The 20429-nt window shown below is 37.5% G+C and overlaps 1 protein-coding gene across 3 annotated transcripts in view; it reads right to left on the bottom strand.

The window, feature by feature from the left end:
* Positions 1–931: 931 nt before the first annotated feature.
* The window catches only part of LOC132819728 (BRD4-interacting chromatin-remodeling complex-associated protein-like), a 76681-nt gene continuing 57183 nt past the window's right edge, over positions 932–20429 (bottom strand). For all 3 annotated transcript variants that reach the window (XM_060831412.1, XM_060831413.1, XM_060831414.1), the window contains 7 exons: positions 19882–20089; positions 17610–17728; positions 16403–16464; positions 14470–14618; positions 3613–3707; positions 3216–3318; positions 932–2223 (listed from right to left, as the gene is read on the bottom strand). In XM_060831412.1, the coding sequence (XP_060687395.1) occupies positions 1280–2223; positions 3216–3318; positions 3613–3707; positions 14470–14618; positions 16403–16464; positions 17610–17728; positions 19882–20089 (1680 nt within the window). In that variant the 3' untranslated portion in view covers positions 932–1279. The remainder of the gene's footprint in view (positions 2224–3215; positions 3319–3612; positions 3708–14469; positions 14619–16402; positions 16465–17609; positions 17729–19881; positions 20090–20429) is intronic.

The following is a 20429-nucleotide window of genomic DNA, read 5'->3' on the forward strand; positions in this document are numbered from 1 at the left end:
ACTCAGTTACTTCTCGTGCAACGAATATCAAAATAAATAATTACAACACAATATTCAAATAAACTGTAATATTGAGAAATGGTGGCCACTAGCCTGCAGTGCTATAAATTTGAATACAGATAATCTTCAATAAATTAAGAGAAGAAAAGATCAACACAAATTGGTATTGTTGAATTCTTTGGCTCATTTGACAAGTTGATTCAGTGTTTTGTTAGCATCCAACTAAAATATTTTTTTAATAATTCATTCAGATCATGTTTTACTATGCTTTATATAGAGGTACTGAACCAACATAACAAAAATAACTTTGACATTTCCTTTTTTCTTTCTTTTTTACAAAAAATCTTTATAAATATTTTAAAAATGTGTACAAAGCATTTCTAAGGAGGACCATAGCTGGACACTACACAAATCAGAGAATTTAAAGCAAAAGGTACTGTACCATTGCGTCCATAAGTGACAGTTTCTTCTTGTGAAGTCAGTTTGTAAGGCCTCACTGATCTAATGGTGTACTTTGTGCTCCTCACTTATGCATGGAAGCTTGCTGTTGCATGTGCAAGACAAAAATAATAAGTCTGCAAACTGGGAATGCAATCGGCATCTCTTAAATCTAGAATCCAAAGGATCACAATATGGATATCCACACTGCACTTTGTACTTAGGTCTTTTAAGACCTAAGGCAGCCTTCCTTAAAAAATATCACACTTAGTGGTATTAAAAATGGAAAATGAATAACGAAGTGGGTTTTCACTTCAAAATCAACAGTTCCAGTTTTAAATTTTGATTTAAATGGGAATGTTGCTCATCAACTATTCAAAAATTAACTTATTGGCACTCGATTCTCAAAACGTCTTACATAAAATGAAAGACAAGAAGAACCAAAAAATAACACTTATACATTAATGTATGAATAAAAACATGAATTACTACCACAAACTTAAAAGCACCCTTGAAATTGAAGAGTACATTTTACACGAAATTAGAGCTTTCAAAACAAAACTCAATAAAATTAAATACCTCTTAACAACTTTAAACAAAAGACTTAATGTGCACCTGGTGCCACCATAATTATTTTCAAAGTACAAACTACAATGGATCTTCCTAAACTCAAACTAATATGCTTCAAAATAAATCTATTTCCTAGTTTCTACTCCATTTATCCTCTTTCCAGGAACTCTATGTGCCTGTTCTCAATACTGAGTAACATGCTACTTTATCCCTATAAGTTGTCAACACAGCTGACAATCTTTGTCATTTCTCTTCCTTCATGGTCACATTATCAACATTCCAAGATGCTATTCACTGCTGCTTCTAAGATGGAGTCTGTTTCTCTGATGCCCTCATTATGATCTGGGATACATTTGTCTATATAGTTCTCCACAGGAGCTAAGGCTGAAAAATGAGGAGTTTCAGGTGAGTTATTTTTGATGACAGTATTGTCAGAAGGTTTCTGAGCTTGTTGTAGATCCAAAATGCTATTAATTGCACTCTCCAAATGTTCATGGAGTGATGTGTCACATTGTGCTTCTTTTGCCTCTTTAGTCTGGACACATGTTAAGTCTTGCTGTTGAAAACTTTTAGCATTTCTGTTTAGTGGCTGGTCATGCCAAGGCAACTGTGAGTCACCCTCATTATGTTCCAATTTAATGGGATCACTAATCTTATTAATAATAGCATCCGGTGCTTTCTTCATTATACCTTCCAAAGTGACTTTATCACAAGAATTATTATGCTTTTCTTCAACATCAGACATACTTTCTTCTCCTTCACATATTTGGATAGCTTCAACAGCAGGTTCACAGACTTTTGTGCTTTGAGTTTGTGTATAACCAGATGTGGAACCAATAGTAACTTTACCATCATGGTTATCTGTGTCTGATCGCCCTTGAGTTTTTGAAGATTTACTTTGCGTTCCAGTTCCATAAGATGTCTCTGGCTTGATTGTTAGTTTTAGTGCTCTACAGCTGCTATAGGATTTACCAGCACATGGACTGCTAGTTGGAGAGTTTGTAGTTGCTTTGACTTCCCTTGTCACAGAAACAACTAAATTAATTAATCGTGAGGAGTCATTTTTCTGGTTGATAGTAGCATTCGCTGGTGAGGACTCGCTGCTACTATTGCCTAAAGATGTATGTGGCATCATATCTGCAGTTAGTGGTTGTGTTTCAGGTACAGATTTTACAGCAACTGAAGAGGAGCAACAGAAGTTTGCCAAATAGCCATCTAAAAGGAAAAAAAAGTAGAACATTAAAGTATAAAATTAAATATCCATCAGACTTTAATGAACAACGTTTTCGACTCACAACTATAGTTACAGCCCTTAAGATTAGTTAATAATAATTTAAAATGTGCATGGCTTCAATTTATAGTAGGCTTTCATCTATTCCTTTGTAATTCCAAAGTCAGATTATCATATCTTTGAAAGTGGTCTCTTTCTTTTTAGACTAAGACAACCTTTAAAAAAAAACTTATGTTACAGTGACTATATTCTTCTCCAATTGATTATTTAGCATGCGTAGCTTTTTAAGTTTTAAATACTATTCTTGCTGTCACAGCAATCCTGGACATCAAGAACACACAAGCATTCCTAGTGTTCAGCATTTTTAGGCAGGAATAATTTCATGTTTTTACATTCTGTCATCTATGTTTAGTACATCTATGTTCACCAATGCTAGTATGCTCATACATGTCCTATCACTCATGGTAAGAAATCTAGAAGTGGTAGACAGAGACAGCAGACCAATTTACTACCTTGGTCTTCTGATATATGATCAACTTTATAACTGAGCTAATCTGTTCACTGAATTTGCATTTCTTTTTATAAATGAAACACACCACGATAATAAATACACAAAACACGTTAACTAGGATGATTACCAAAAAAAATGGTATTCTGTTTGTGAAATCATTTTAATCACATCTCCATTGCTGGCTACTAATGTTATTACAATTAGAACAGCATGGCCTGTTTTGTTAAGTATGAGTTCCTTTGTCCCTCAGCCAGCACAGGACCTTCATTATGACTTTCAACCAGCAAACTTGTGACTGCGGATGAAGAAGAAAGGATGCTTTGCCTCGCTTCAATATTTAAAAAAAAATATTTTACAAATTGATCACTGCAGCAAGGTTTTATTTAAAAATACTGACAGATTTGAGTATGTTAACATACATATTTCAGGTTACTTTACAATAATCAAGACAGCCAAAATATTTACCAGAATCCTCCAAAGCAAAGCGTTTGTCCTGGATAAGGGCTGCTTTCTCATCTTGATTGAACACTCGGTCAATCATAACCATCTCAGAAGAAGGATTTACCCGCTAAAACCAAACAAATAAGGGTTACTACAACTTGTCAAAAATATTGTCACTTCTCCTTTATACATGCATATCAAAAAGTAAGCCTTCTGTATGAATGCATTTATCTCAATGTTAATCACAATGCAATTTACATTTACAATCTATTATCGGCAACATTCATAATTTACAGGTGGTTTGTACATATATCAACATTCAAAATTCTTAAATATATTTTTTTCTGATGTGATTTTCCAACTAGGATAAAATAGAATGTTAATTGCTCACTAAATGATTTCATGTTACAGTACAACTTACCATTGCATCTTCAAATAACAGACTTCTATACTTGCTGAGCATCATCTGAGTACGTTTCAGCAACTGCACTGAGACATCTTCAAATTCATTATCCACTAGTTTAAGAAAAAGATTAAAATTAGCATTCTATGCCAATGTCAATGTTTATTACAGTTTGTAAATAAAATATTGATTGTCTTTAAAAATATGGCAAGAAGTGATCCTCACGTGCTGGCTTTACTTTAGTGTATTAAAGATCTGCAATACCAGATCAACCCGATACATATCATCAATGGGAAATCAATCCTACTCTCCTTTATATATTGCAGAGAAATTCTGCAGTATCACTGGCTGATGGGAGATAACTGGAAAAGGACATACACAGTACTTTACATCACTACTATTGCAGAAAGAACATTAAAAACATTTTATGTTGAGCTGCTTTGTCACTTGTCCACATCATTAAAAATGACCATTTCAGTGTGAGTGAACTATCTGATGTTAATAGATAGATCTCCATAAAATAAATAAGACAATAGTGACCATCTATCACATTTCAACAATGTTTGATCATTTTTTCAAATAAAGGATTTGAACTTTTTTTAAAAACTTATTATGATTTGTTTTAAAGCATTGTGAATTTACACAAGCTTTATGCTAAAGTCTGCAACATCTCAAGTTTAAGACTATACTGTCATGGGAGGAACTATGCATAAATATGACAAAAATATTTTCACTGAACTGAATTGGCTCCCAGAGCAATAAATTCAAAGGAAACATAGATGGCAAGTACTAATTAAATTTCAGATAAGGTGCCTGAACCAGAGTGCTGCAGAGAATAAGTGATAGTCAATCACCAATACTTATAATAATGTTAAATTTGAACTCAAGTTCAAACTTATGGGGCACGGTGGTTCAGCAGTTAGCGCTACTGCCTCACTGCGCCAGGGACTCAGGTTCGATTCCAGCCTCAGGCGACTGTGTGTGTGGAGTTGGTACATTCTCCCCGTGTCTACGTGGATTTCCTCCAGGTGATCCAGTTTCCTTCTGTAGTCCAAAGATGCACAGGTTAGGTGAATTGGCTGTACCAAATTGCCCATAGTGTTCACGGATGTGTAGGTTGGGTGCATTAGTCAGGGGTAAATATAGGGTAGGGAGAATGGGTCTGGGTGGGTTACTCTTTGGAGGGTCAGTGTGAATTTGTTGGGCCAAAGGGCCTGTTTCCACACTGTAGGGATTCTATTCTATTCTAAGTATCACTGCCAGTTTAGGCTAGTTGATTTTTCTCTGTGATGGGATTGGAGAGTGAGGGAGCGATAAGAACTGATATTGAATTTAATGTTGTTTTAAAAACAGAACTATGAAAACTACAGGCAGTCAGGCAACAAAGAATTGCACGAAGAATAGAATTCAAGAGGAGTTCTAATTTATTTTTAAATTCAAGCATGGTTAGAAGTGGTATGGTACACTATATTCGTTGCAAATAATATAGAGACAAAAACAAATCGAATTGATGGAAATAATTAAATCAATCAGAACTGTTATTTATATTCAACTGATAAAAAAATAAAGCAGCTTAACAACTTGTATTAAGTTTCTTTTCACTAACTGTCCAGTCAGCCTTCAGAGGGGTAGGGGGTGAGAGATACAAGAATATCTGGTTCAAATCACATCTTACTAAAGTCAAGCAAACTGACTCACTGCTTGGGAGAATTGCAGCATATTCTTTAGTTTGTATTATTAAGCACAGTTAAATTGCATTGGCCGAATTCACTGTTTCCAATCTGTGTGTTCACTTAATGTGAACTAATGTAGATTATGGATTTGTATCAAACTTCACTTCATTCAGTTGGTTACTTGGTCTGCCTTCAGGGTAACTAAGTGCACATGCTGAAGTCATAAATACACAGTTCAGAATCACACAAAAAAAAAAGTCAAAAATGTAACCAACTCTACTTTCCCATAGTCTGGGATAGCACAAGATAAATCCCTACAAATAAGATCTCAAAGTGTCACTGAACTTGATAAGGTGTCCAAAACAAATTTGAATTTGAAACACTGATGCTAAGATTTATTGAAAGTAATAGGAAGCATTATCTTTCTCTGAACTGTTGACTGTCTGAATTCAACCAATTTGATCTCATACTGGTACTGCTTGTTAGAGAAGAGTTCTCAATCTGCAGATTCTAGATAAACATGAAGTGCTGCATTTTGGAAGGACATATTAGGGCAGGACTTACACATTTAATAGTAAGGTCCCGGGGCCTGTTGCTGAACAAAGATCTTGGAGTGCAGGTTCATAATTCCTTGAAAGTAGAGTTGCAGTTAGATAGGATGGTGAAGAAGGCATTTGGTACAATTTCCTTTATTGGTAAGAGCACTGAGTACACGAGTTGGGAGGTCATGTTATCGACTGTACAGGACATTGGCTAGGTCACTTTTGGAATATCGTGTGCAATTCTGGTCCCCCTCCCATAAGAAGGATGTTGTGAAACTTGAAAGGGTTCAGAAAAGATTTACAAGAATGTTGGCAGGGTGAAGTGTTTAAGCTATATAGAGAGGCTGAAGAGGTTGGGGCTGTTTTCCCTGGAGCATTGCAGGCTGAGGACTGACCTCATAGAGGTTTATAAAATCATGAGGGGCACGGATAGGGTAAATAGACAAGGTCTTTTCCTTGAGGTGAGGGAGTCCAGAACTAGAGGATAAAGGTTTAGGGTGAGAGGGGAAAGATTTAAAGGGACCTAAGGGGCAACGTTTTCTTGGAACGAGTGGTGTGTATGTGGAATGAGCTGCCGGAGGAATGGTGAAGGCTGGTACAATCACAACATTTAAAAGTCACCTGGATGGGTATATGAATAGGCAGGGTTAGAGGGATATGGGCCAAATGCTAGCAAATGGGACCAAATTAACTCAGGATATCTGGTCGGCATGGCCAAGTTGGACTGAAGGGTCTGTTTCCATGCTGTATATCTCTATGACTCTATTAGTCTATTGTCACAGAACCGGCATCAACACTCAAGAAATTGGGAAGCTGATAATGCAGTCCCAGCACAGTAGCACTAGGACCACATATTAGTTAGATACTATTTGGATTCATATTTAGTAAGGTGGGAAAATTCAAGCACACTTTTACAGCTGTCCTGCTAAAATGCAATGGATCAAAAGGAATTAACACAAAACTATGATATTCACTTAAACTGTAACCTGAAACACAGCAAACCAGCTAGGGAGTTAAGAGTCACTCAATATTGAAGAGCTGCCACATAGTAATGTGGATGGTAACAGCATAAAGAATAAATGTTGTGTCACCTGAATGAAGGTGAAAGAAAATGAATGAAAATTTATCAAAGCAGTCTTTGATAAATACTGCTCACATTTTGTATTATTTTACAGTACTGCCATACATTGCATGCTATATCTCACATGAAGCTTAGTTCAACATTACTCAGAATGCACAGCATTCTAGCATCTGTTCATTGCTTTTTTTAAGTGCACAAGGCTAGTTTGGGCCCTCCTTCAGCTGCTCAGGTCATAAACAGAACCTTACATAGCATGATGAATTCTGAGACCATTACGTGCAAACATCTACCAACTTGCAAAGTTTGAAAACAACTATAGAAAAGTCCATTATCTATTTCTATGAACTGATATTTGAAGACTAAGTGAACTGTGGAATATGCACAGAGTGAGGCCATTGCATGTTCTACTTTGTAACCCCCAGTAGCAGAGGTCTTAAATTCAATTCTCTGTTGAACATTTTAACTAGGCATTCATGTTTGCTTTTGAATATATAGCATTTTTTTCTTCCAGTTATAGTTGGGCTGAAAGAGCTATAACACTGTTTAACTCGTTTCAGTACTATTGTCTCTCCAAATAATAACTTCAAGATCAAGAAGTCAGGATCATACAAAGATCGGAAGCAAGCATATCCACAACTTTGTGCCTCCAATTCAAAGACTAATTTAGTTGTGTTAACCTTGTTTTACAGCTAGAAGTGCAGAATAAAGTAGAGGCCTATATAGTCACATAACTCCAGTATGTCGGATGGATCAGTTTTTGTCCAATGTATACAGGAGGGTTTCCTGACACAGAATGTCGAAGGGCCGACAAGAGGGAAGGCCACGCTAGATCTGGTGCTTGGTAATAAACCAGGCCAGGTATTTGATTTAGTTGTAGGTGAGCACTTTTGAGAGAGTGACCATAATTCAGTTATGTTTAGTTTAGCGATGGAAAGGGATAGGTACATGCCACAGATCAAGAGTTATCGATGGGGCAAGGGCAATTATAATGCGATTAGGCAAGAATTAGGATGCATAGAATGGAGTAGCAAAATGCAGGAAATACAGACAATGGAAATGTGGAGCTGGTTTAAGTTGCTTATCTTTGATAGGTATGTCCCTGTCAGGCAGGGAGGAAGTGATAAGGTAAGGGAACCATGGTTTACAACAGAAATTGCATCTCTTGTTACGAAGAAGAAGGTGGCTTATGTGTTGATGAGGCAGGATGATTCAGATGAGGCGATGGAGAGTTACACATCAGCTAGGAAGGATTTAAAGATAGAGTTAAGAAGAGCAAAGAGAGGACACGAGAAGTCTTTAGCAAATAGAATAGAGGAGAATCCTAAGGCGTTCTATAGGTATGTGAGGAACAAAAGAATGATTAGGGTAGGAATAGGGCCAATCAAAGACAGAAGTGGGAAGTTGAGTGTGGACCTTGTGGAGTTCGGAGAGGTGCTAAACAAACGTTTCTCATCGGTTTTCACTCAGGAAAAGGAGAATATTGTTGAGGAGAAGAATGAGGTACGAGATACTAGACTAGATAGGATCGAGGTTAGTTACAAACAAGTGTTATCAATTCTAGAAGGAGTGAAAGTAGACAAGTCCCCTGGGTCAGATGGAATTCATCCAAGGATTCTCTGGGAAGCTAGGGAGGAGATAGCAGAGCCTTTGGCTTTGATATTTGAGTTGTCATTGTCTACAGGTTTGGTACCAGAGGACTGGAGGATTGCAAATGCTGTGCCCTTGTTCAAGAAGGGCAATAGAGATGACACAGGTAATTATAGGTCAGTGAGCCTTACGTCTGTTGTAGGAAAGGTTTTAGAAAGGATTATAAGAGATAAGATTTATAAGAGATAAGATTTATAATCATCTAGCAAGCAACAATTTGATTTCAGATGGTCAACATGCTTTCGGCAAGGGCTCATGTCTCACAAACCTCATTAAGTTTTTTTGAGATGGTGACCAAACATGTAGATGAGGGTAGGGCAGTTGACGTTGTATACATGGACTTCAGTAAAGCCTTTGATAAGATTCCACATGATAGGCTGTTGGAGAAAGTGCACAGGCATGGAACTGAGGGTGATTTAGCAGTTTGGATTAGAAACTGGCTTTCTGAAAGAAGGCAGCGAGTGGGGGTTGATGGAAAATATTCAGCCTGGAGTTTGGTTACTAGTGGTGTGCCACAAGGATCTGTTTTGGGACCACTGCTGTTTGACATTTTTATAAATGATAGGCATAGGTGGATGGATTAGTAAATTTGCAGACGACACTAAAGTCGATAGAGTAGTGGACAGTATGAAAGAATGTTACAGGTTGCAGGTGGATTTGGATAAACTGCAGAATTGGGCTGAGAGGTGGCAAATGGAGTTCAATGCAGCTAAATGTGAGGTGATGCACTTTGGGAAGAATAACAGGAAGGCAGAGTACTGGGTCAATGGAAAGATTCTTGGTAGTGTGGATGTGCAGAGGGATTTTGGAGTCCATATACATAGATCCCTGAAAGTTGCCACCCAGGTGGATAGTGCTGTTTAAGAAGGTATACGGTGTGTTAGGTTTCATTTGTAGAAGGATCGAGTTCCAGAGCCGCAATATGATGCTGCAACTATACAAAGTGCTGGTGCAGCCACACTTGGAATATTGTGTACAGTTATGGTCCCCATATTTCGGGAAGGATGTGGAAGCATTGGAAAGGGTGCAGAGGAGATTCACCAGGATGTTGCCTGGTCTGGAGGGAAGGTCTTATGAGGAAAGGCTGAGAGACTTGAACCTGTTCTCATTGGCAAGAAGAAGGCTAAGATGGGATTTGATAGAGACATACAAGAAGATCAGAGGATTAGATAGGGTAGACAGTGAAATACTTTTTCCTAGGATGATAATGTCTGCATGTACAAATTGAGGGGTGATACATTTAAGACAGATGTCAGAGGCAGGTTCTTTACGCAGAGAGTGGTAAGGACGTGGAATACCCTATCTGCTAATGTAGTCAACTCAATCACATTAGGGAGATTTAAACAATCCTTAGATAAGCACATGGATGAATTTGAGATAGTGTAGGGGGATGAGCTGAGAATAATTCACAGGTTGGCGCAACATCGAGAGCCAAAGGGCCTGTTCTGTGCTGTATTGTTCTATGTTCTAAATGCATCATCAATACAGCTTTCATAATAGGAGAATGAGCAGCAGTCATCTCTCTTGCTATCTGTTTTCATTCAGAAAAAGAACAAGCTCTGCCAAGAAAGGCATCTGTCATCTACTTGGAGAAGCACTGGTTATGCAATTTGGCATATTTCCCTGCCGTTGCTAGAAAGGATCCAGTAGCATTGAAGTTAAAGGCTGTGGTTACCTCGACAGCCACTGGAAAAGCTGTTCGCACCATGAAAGTTTTATGAAGGAGATGTGAGATGTGAGATTAGAGCGAATACGGCAAGACTACCTCAGTGCCAACAGACCTCCCTCTTAAGTCTCCTCAGATCCTCTTCTTCCTTCTCTATAATCAGCACATAGACAGGTTTACCCAACAGGATATCCATCTTAAAAACTGTGTTGTTGAAATATAAATTGCAACTGCCACCAAGCCATCTCAAACAGAAAATAGGGAGCTGCTGAAAAATCAAAAAATGTAAAAACCAAGCTATGCCTGAAGCCTTCAAGGAATTGATTGAATAAGAGTGCTGCAGCAAAATAACATTATCTTTCTTTTAAACTTTTCTTTATTTTTTCAAAGGGTGTGAAGCTTGTTGCCCATTTCTAATTGCCCTTGAACTCAGGGCAGTTAAGAGTCAGACCAGGTAAGGATGGCAGATATTCTTCCCAAAGGAAATTAGTGAACCAAGTCAGTTTTTAAAACAATAGCCAGTAGTTGTCATGGCCACCATTATTGTGACTCAGTTTACAAATTCTGATTTATTAATTGAATTTAAATTACACCAGCTATTGTTATGGGATTTAAAGCAGTGTTCCCAAGGCACCAGCCTGGGACTCTGGATTATTAGTCCAATGACATTACCACTATGCCACCAAACTGCAAATGTTCAAAATGGCTGTAGTATTTGTTTCAAATCTGATGAACAACTTAATTGTGTTCCTTGTACTAGCAAAAAAGTATCAACAGGTAGTACAGGATTTTACAGTGACCATCCAGGTGTGATTTTGGCAGGTTTGGGGTATGGGAGGGGATAGGCACATAAAATATGACAGGTAGCTATCCCATGTTCCCACCCACTACCAACCCAGTGCACTGGCAAAAGTGGAAGGGCTTTTCTTTTTAAACCAAATTGATGATAATATGGAATGAAACCATGTACACCCTTGGGAGGTGACCTGTGAGCAGTAGAGCTGATGTGCCACCCGAAAAGATGTTATCTCCCATCCCATCACCTTTGTGCGTCCTTTTCCTACCTCCAATACCCTCAGCCTTTTGCTCTCCTTCCTTTCATGTCCAATTTCACCCTACCCAAAATAAGCAAACTTACCTGTCTCCTGGGTCTATGCTCTCTTCTTCAGGAAAATAACTGGAGTTTCAACTGCAGTTACTATGTAAAATCAACGCCTCAGGTGTTTAGGCTGCTGAAAGCATATTATCATTGTAGGGTACCATTTCTTTTTAATTTGTTGGTTTGCAACTGACATTTGTAAGGACGTTGGGAGCAAATTAAGTGGTCAATTAATGGCCATTTAAGGACTTCAACATGCTAACTCCTTGGCAAGTGAGAAAAGATTCCAGTTTCCTAATTGAGAACCATGGGGACATGCCGAAAAGGTTCAGGGTGGGGACAGGTGGAGGAACAGATTGGAGGGCAAAGGCTCCAAAGGTCATCCCATTTCCTTTGCCTCCAACTCCCTAACATCCCTTCTCCCTATGACCCCTCCTGTGACAAAAAGTAAAAATACTTACCTTCACATCACTGGATCCCCTGAGGAATAGGCCTTAAATGGCTGACTTTAGGATTCAGAAAATGCTGGCCTTTGTATGGTCAGTAGCTACTGGTGGCAAGAATATTTGCCCTTGCTTGCCTGTCAGCTCCTAATGAGTTGATAGGCAGGCAGTAAGGTGAATTTGACATATGCCCAACAGTTTTTATAAGAAAAGGGAAGATTTTGCTTATACTTTGGGTACTTTAGGAGAGGAAGCTGCTCAAATCCTGCTCATTGCAATGTATGTCCCCGACCTTTCTCTGCTACCAATGCACCCGAACTCATATTCAGTTTTACAAAATTTAACTATAACAGTGAGCACAAAATTGAACAAGGCTTGAAAACAAGTCAGAGGCCACAATGCAAAAGTACTTTGTGTCCACTTCTTCTGATCAGGCAGATACAAACTTCATGCCACTTCGTCATACTTGCAGCTAGCACTAAATGTGCTATTGATAAACTACATAACTGAGTAGAAGTTGCAACATCGTGAGAGGCTAGTACAAGTTAAAATACAACTTAAAGCTAAACTGCAACTCATAAATACGTTATGGCTGAAGCAGATGCTGTAAGTCACCTTGACGGTAACTCTAATGTGAGGAACACATAATAATGGCATCTCGTTCAAGAAAATGAGCTCCAGGAGTTTTCACCCTTGCAAAATGACAGCATTCATCCTTCTACCACTGCAACTCCAACAATCCATGCCAACCAGCCCAATCTATTCCCTCTCTTTCCTAAACTAGCATTCTATGCTTAAAGCTATTTACGGTTATCTTGCAAAGTTATCCGGAGTCTCTCCCACTAAAAGCCAGCTGCTGTCCACCAAACATCCAGCAGCCATTGCATACAAACACACGGACAAACAAAGGCATAGAAGCACACAGAGAATGAACAAAGATGATCAGTTGACATTTATATGCAGCATGGCATAGCTTGAAAGATAAAATTAGTTTGGAATGTTTATTTTGTGGGTGACTTTTTTTTCATAACTTACTTTGTGACTAAGTAGACTGTGTGATATCACATTGGCAAAATAGAGTTGGATGGAGGTAAATAGGAATTGGGTTACATTTCCTCACAGTGCAGTCAGATGACTTGATCAGACAATCCAACCAGAGGTGGCCTTTGTTGTTACTTCGTCATTTTCCCGTTCTACTCCTCCCCTCCTGTAGCTGGTCTCCATACGACTGGTAGCAAGAGATATCTTTTTTGTGTTGGTGAAGTTTTGATGCACACAGACCACTGTGAATCTTACTCTGCTAAATATGACAAGAATTCAGGACACCGGAATGCAACCATCTTATCAAAGGGTAGCTTTTGCCACCCAGAAGCAAAACTCTGGTCATGAGGGCCTAAATACAGATGGCGTAGTGGATGGCAATAGAATTAAGGTTTCATGGCTGCTGCTTGAACAGTTGCACACCAGTTCAACATAAGTAGTTGAAGCCTTTTCAACTGAGGTATATCTCGGAGCTGAAATGACATTCTACACGTGTGCATGCAGCAGCACCCTGCATCTTTGGAAGATTGCAATCCACATGATGCAATATACACCTGCTTCTCTCTGACAACAGAAAATAAAATGTTCTCAGCTCTCTTGGAATACAGAACATCTATGACTTGCCTCATACAAAAGGTCAGTGCAAAACTGTAAGATGTCACAATTAATACATGGTGGAAGAACCAGATGGAGAAACATTCACGGTCTTCAGAGCCAGTAACAACATTGTTCTTGTCCTGCATTGAGGCCGCAATAGCTGGCAGATTTCAGTGAAGATATCCCTAGTCAAGTGGAGACATCCAGCACACGATTTCCCCACTGAGGTTCAAGAAGAAGGGGTCCTTCTAGAGGATTGTTTGTCCACCTCTTCCCTCTTCTAGTGGCTTGCACCTCTCTGTGTTGACCCTTTTCCTCCCAATCTGACTCATGCACAAGGGAAACGCAGGCTGCTGCACCATGTCCGGGAGAAGCCATTGTGTAGAATCCTGTGTAATTGTGTAAATTAAGATCAAAGTCCTTCAACACTTATCATACTCCAATTTAAACTCCTATAAACCGTAGCTACTTAACAATCATATAAAACACCAAACACCTCTATTATCACAGAAACAGCTAACAAAAATCAGACAGCAACTAACTTAAATGTAGTTAATGATCCTTGTAAATAGCACTGATCAAGGCATTTTCAGTCTGCAAGGTTAACAGAGGGCATTATTTGTGAGTACTGAGTGCCAAAATGGAAATGCTGATCTCAAATCAGTACCAACGCTGACTGCAAGTGCAACTGCCTACCATGATTTCTTTCAGTAGATGCTCACTATGCGAGCACCTCCATAGAAGTGGCATCCAGCGCCAGAGGGGTGCACATGTGCACATTTTTGGAGGAAAATGGTACTAAACTAGTTTCTTTATTTGCACGTCACTGCCTTTGTTTAAACTTTTATCTATCTGAATACAAACAATAAAGCAAATGCTAACTGTTTCACATTTGTTGCCATAAACTCCAGAAGAACCTGACAGTTGTAGTGGGTAATTAAGCAATCAGAGCACAAAGAACTTATAAAAGGCTAGGAATAAATAATTCCTAATTATTGCAGACTGAAATATTGCTATTGAAACCACATAAAAATATGAATTATTACTTTTTATACCAAAATGGTATTTATATATTCAAATATATACCTCTCTGAAATTCCTCTTGGGAAGGCGGATTCCCTTGGAACACATGATATGGAAGAAGCCGTTGCATGGCATCCTCTAGTGAACTGAAGGGTGTTTTATAGTCAGGTTGTAGAACATTTCTTTGTTCTTCTTGTAATTGCTGAAGAATCCTTCAGTAAAAACATAAAAAGCAACGATCAAAATGAGATAACTTGTTAATTTACACTTTAAAAATAACTTGCACATTTATCTAGCCTATTTCAATGGCTAGAATCTGCGTGCCTTCCAGTAAACTACTGACTACACTAGGCATAAAATGTGGGTAGTGGGTTTAATTAGGCCCATAGCTTTTCAAATACATATTGAGGAATGATGTGGTATATATTTATATTCAAGTTATGTTTCTGTGGAGAAGATTTTCATAGCTTAATTAATCAAATTGTTAAAAGAAGGAGGCATTTAATACCACAATAGGTCAGCACTGAGACATTTGTATGAATCCAAACAGACTGATTGATTGAAGGTTTTGTCCATGCCTATTGGATATTTTTCTACAAAAAGTTACTAATATTAGTCTGACCTAGTTATGTAACTATGGACCCACAACACAAAAAACTTGAGAACTACCATCAAAAGAGAGACATGCAGTTGAAGCTTTTTGGCTTGCAGTCTCAGGAATGAAATACAAAAATACCAAATCTCAGAGGCTGCAGCAAATTAATCTACATGTGAAGAAGGTGTAGCTTAGTTAGCAAGGGGACAGATTGGGAGAAGGTTGCCATACGGAATGCAACAGGGAACAGTTAGAGTTAAGGATTTGTTTGAATCCAAACTAGGAAAACCACCTCCTTTGATTGGCCAAGGCCTTGCCATAGGGAAAGCACCAAGGATTAGCTGTGCCCCAAGCTTTTTTATAGTTGAAAAAGATGCAATGAATGAACATGCCCTTTCCAATAGCAAAGGACAGTGCTCTCCTAATGAATATAGGTTATAGCACATGTAAGTTAGCCATGCCGAGTCCACTGAACAACAAATATTCCTCTATTGCAGAATGTGTGATGCGAACATAGGCTGGTGGGTATGATCAATACTATAGCTGTTCAGAGTGCACTGACTGTGCAGAAGTAATGCATATACAAATAAATGCTTGATATGTCCTCCTTGAGCAAAAACATGGAGACACTAAGGTCAAGGACAGTCAGCATGGCAGGATGAGATGCATGGTATAATCTCCTGTTACACAAAGGTTAGAAACAAAAGGAGGCATTCAAATGACAAATGGATAGAAAATTGATAGTGAGTTAACTATTGACAATATTCTTAAGGATCATAGAAATTATGAGTTTAAAGATAGAGCTGAAACAGTTTGAGAGGTTCAAAAGCTTGAATGTTTTTCAGAATAAATTAAAAGTTCATTTGAAAGGGAGAAACAAGATCTGACAAAATGAAACAGTAAGACATTATTGACACAACTTGTAGGACTTAAATGTGAGGATCTGAGAAAGGACTGATGGGGCTGAGACCACACAGAGAGCAAGAAGACAATGGCTGGGAGGAAGTTGAATGCGATGGTGGAGAAAGGAGGTTTGTGTTTGCTCGGATAGCACTGGGTTTAGTCACAGAATACGAGTAGCAAAGTAGCTTAGTTTAGCTAAATCTGGCAGTGGACAACCAACCCAGTCAGGTGGCAGAAACACATAAGCCTAAGGCACTCAGATCTAAGGATGTAAAGATCACAAATGTGTTAGGACATCTGGGACAAGAGAGGACAATGAAGGATATGCAGGAGACAAAGCCATCAAAAGCAAAGGCAGAGATGTGATGGAGTAGAGCAACAGAAGCAATGACTTAAGAATGTGCAGTGTTGGCTCAGAAGAAAGACAGCTATAGAAAGTATCAGCTAGGAATACACATGAACAAAATGTGCAGTAAACAGTTGAACAAATATACATACAAACTTTCTTTAGTAAGTTGCTTTGAAGCAGGTCTCTTCTGTCCAACATTTTGGCCTTCGAACTACAATGAAACAAACTAATGACATAAAACTATATACATGTACATCACAAGTAATACAAGAAATATATAGCAACTTTAACAATATGTCGACAAATATAGTCTAATCTATCTCCAAAGAGATCATAATACACTTCTGGCATTGTGGAACAGTTCACACTAATTTTTGTTTGCAGAATGCCACTTCAAATTACAGCTTTCTAATCCACTTGGAAACAATCAGTCAATCAATAAATAGATTTCAGTTTGCTGAACATTAGCAAACCAAGCTGGTGTTCATTGTAAAGAAAAAGCTCCTTTCTAATATCTGAATATTAAGCATGTTTGACTGAACTAGCTAAGAAGTTATTCATGCCCCTATTAGCAAGGTAGAATTTTAGACCTGCTCAGTTTACTATGGTGTTTTGAAAAGTAAATACCAATTTATGGCAACTCAATTTGTTGAAGATATACCATTAGAGTAAATGAATATTTTCATATTGCATATAAGAAAATATTTAAAATAAATAAATAGCTTAAATTGTTAGAAAATTCACAATCATTTTAAATAGAATATCATTCTTTGCATTTTCCATGAATCTTTCTGACAACTACATTTTTACTAAACATCTTGTACAGAAAGAATTTTGCATATTTCTCACATTCAACACTACAAAAGCAGATACATACGAAAAAAAATCAAATTACTTTTTGTAATATAAGGAGAATCATTTCAATTGACATCTCATTTAATATTCTGATGCAAAGACATTGGAGCAATCCATAAAAATATTGTATTGAATGTGGCTTTGGAAAGTTTTCTTTATGAAGTAAGTTTTTAAAACTTTATTCTAATATTGACACATCAACTATTCACTACATTTTAAGCTGGTCTGCATGGACAAGTTGGACCGAAGGGTCTGTTTCTGTGCTGTACATCTCTATGACTCTAAGCTTAACTATTAAGAGAAAAATATATAAAAGTTTTATCATAATTTCACTGCTTCTTTTGGGAAGATTACTACATATTCAATAATTGTTAAAATTCATAATTGACAGCCACATTTTAAGGTACTGTATTTTGCTTAACTTATTATCAAGACAAGCTGATAGCATAACAATTGTAAAATTGCATCAGGTAGAAAAACGATACCATAAAGGCAACTTACTTGTGAAATTTTCTGCATCTCTGGCTGTCCTAACATCTTATCCTGCAGCGAATGCAGCTGTCCCAAGTGCTGTTGTAAAGTACTAGTTTTGTGAAGTTGGCTGTCATTCATTTGCGCAGCTGTAATATACAGAAAGATAGAACACAACTTTGTAAAGTACACTTAAAGAAATAGTATCATAGAGCATGTTAAATTTGCTAATTTACTAAAGAAACAAGGCTTTTGCCTTTAATTAGTTGTTCAACTTATTACTAATCTCAGGGAATTCTATTTCTGAGTTGATAAACTCTATACTGTACATCATTATAGAAAATCTCCAAGACACAATACAAAGACTTCATATATATTTTCACGCAACTAATTTTAAAAATCTTAACGAAAACCTATACTTACCTCTCTGATGGTAGTGTTCATTAAAACAAAATAAAATACATTATGTGCCTCAATTCTGCTGAAATTCAGTGTCATGACAATAAGAGTCACATAACCTTCATAGCTGTTCCTAATACACCTTATGTTTAAGAAATACTGTATAAGTGGATTTAAACAAACAGTTGCAATTCATTTGGTTCATACATGTCAAAAAGCATTCCTAAGCTTTTTAGAAACAGTTGCTTTAGTTAGATACATACATATTGTAACACGGAAGATGTTACTGCTGTAAATGGCTACATCTTTCTAAAGGCAATTTTTTAATAGATGTACTATTAGAAAGCAAGAGAAAACACTAGGAAAAGCCATTTTGTCAAACTTTTTCCTCAAATATGGATCAAAAAATGAATAATATTTCTTTTGTTTATTCACCACTAAAGGAAAGTAAAAGTCAAAAAGACCTAATTCATTTTACAAGTTACATTTAATAGAAAACTTTGACATAATACATGTGCCAAGACACCATGGGAGAAAGTACATTTTTTACTTATACATCCGACACAACATGATGTGACACTTTCAGAAAGTAAGAAGCCAAAGTATTTCACAGGAAAACCATAATCTGTCTTTATGCAGTTTTACAAGTTTCAGTTTGCTTTGACCTGATATTAGAGAGTCATAGAGTCCTACAGCACGGAGATAGACCCTTAGACCCAAACCGGTCCATACTTACCAAAATGTCCACCCACATTTCCTTGCAGTTGACCCCTTTTACTTCTAAAGCTTTCCTATCCATGTGTTTATCCAAGTACCTTTTAAATGTTGTTAATGCACCCGCCTCAAGCTCTTCTGCTGGCAGGTCATTCCATGTGCATTAACACTTTCTGTGCAATAAAGTTGCCTCTCAGGTTCCCTTTTATTCTTTCCCCTCTCAGTTACACTGATGCCCTCAAGTCCTCGATTGTCCAACCCTGGGGTAAAGACTGAATGCATTCTCGTTATCCATGCCTCTCATGATCCCATACACTTCTATAAGATCCTCACCATCATCTCCTACGCTCTAAAGAACAAAGTCTTAGCTTGTCCAACCTCTTCTTATAATAACTCAGACCATTTTGCCCTGACAACATCCTTGTAAATTTCTTCTGCACTCTTTCCAGTTGAATAACTTCCTTCCAAAGCAAGGTGGCCAAAACTGAACACAATACTCCAAGTGCAACCTCACCAACATCCTGTACAACTGCAACATAGCTTCCCAACTTCTATACTCAATGCCCTGACTGATGAAGGCCATTGTATCAAAAGTCTTCTTCACTGCCTTGTCTACCTGTGTCTCCACTTTTAGAGAACCGTGCACCTGAACTCCAAGGTCCCTCTGTTCCATGGTTTAGCTCCTGTTGATTTCAAAAGTGCCAATTATTTCCTTGACATGCTACCCCTTTGAATTACAATTGATTTGGATTTTGAATTTTATCCTAATTTCTGAAATTTCTACAATTTTTATCTTCAATCTACATTTAACAAATAATGTTTTCGTATACATTGTCTGCCCTTTTTTTTAATCTCAGTATTATTGAAAAATGTAGCCAATTTGAGATTTCATGCAGGCTTTGCAACTGAAATACTAATTCATGCTTTCTCTACTCAAATGCTTAATCATTTATTGTCTACTTCAGGCAATATGCATATTTTGCAAGTTTACAGCACTATCATTTATTTTACCCATACTTCTAGGTGCCTCATTACAACACTTTTACAGTATATTCATTCTACAAGTACACCCTGTGTAAAAAAACACAACGAAAAACAATGAAACACAAAAAAACAATGAAAATGAAAGGCAGTGGGTCTTGTTGCAATTTCCATCCATACAATTACACTGAAAATTTCCCTTACTTACCCACACATGTAGTTTTGCCATGGATCCCTGTATTGCTCAATAAGTTGGGTACAAGGGGCTGTTGTATGCCATCATTAGAAACAGAACTTGGCAGAGTCTGACTACCAAAAGGAGAAGCTGAAACTTGACTGGAGAGCTGCCCCAAGCTAGCCAAGGAGTGACTAGTGACTGATTGGTGTTTACTTGTCGCCATCATTTTCTTTGCAGCCTGCAATCATGTCGATGTATGAATAAAATCAGACACTGAATACATGTAAACATTCTGTTAAGCAGTTCATACAAACACACAACTTTGGAAAATAAATCAGCATACTAATTAATACATTTACAATTCTGATATATTAATTCATATATAAGCATTTTAGTAAATGTCTAAAACGAATTCTGGAACAGTCACAAAAAGATTTTTTAATCTAATCATGGTAATTATTTTGTTCTTGCTCCCACTCAACTTAAAAGAATAATAAATTTCAGTACATTAAAGCATAAACATACTCCCGAGAAATATTAACTTTTAAGTTTAAAAAGTCAAATCTGCTTTTGATATT

This window comes from Hemiscyllium ocellatum, chromosome 10 (genome assembly GCF_020745735.1).
Source record: "Hemiscyllium ocellatum isolate sHemOce1 chromosome 10, sHemOce1.pat.X.cur, whole genome shotgun sequence".
Classification (NCBI taxonomy): domain Eukaryota; kingdom Metazoa; phylum Chordata; class Chondrichthyes; order Orectolobiformes; family Hemiscylliidae; genus Hemiscyllium; species Hemiscyllium ocellatum.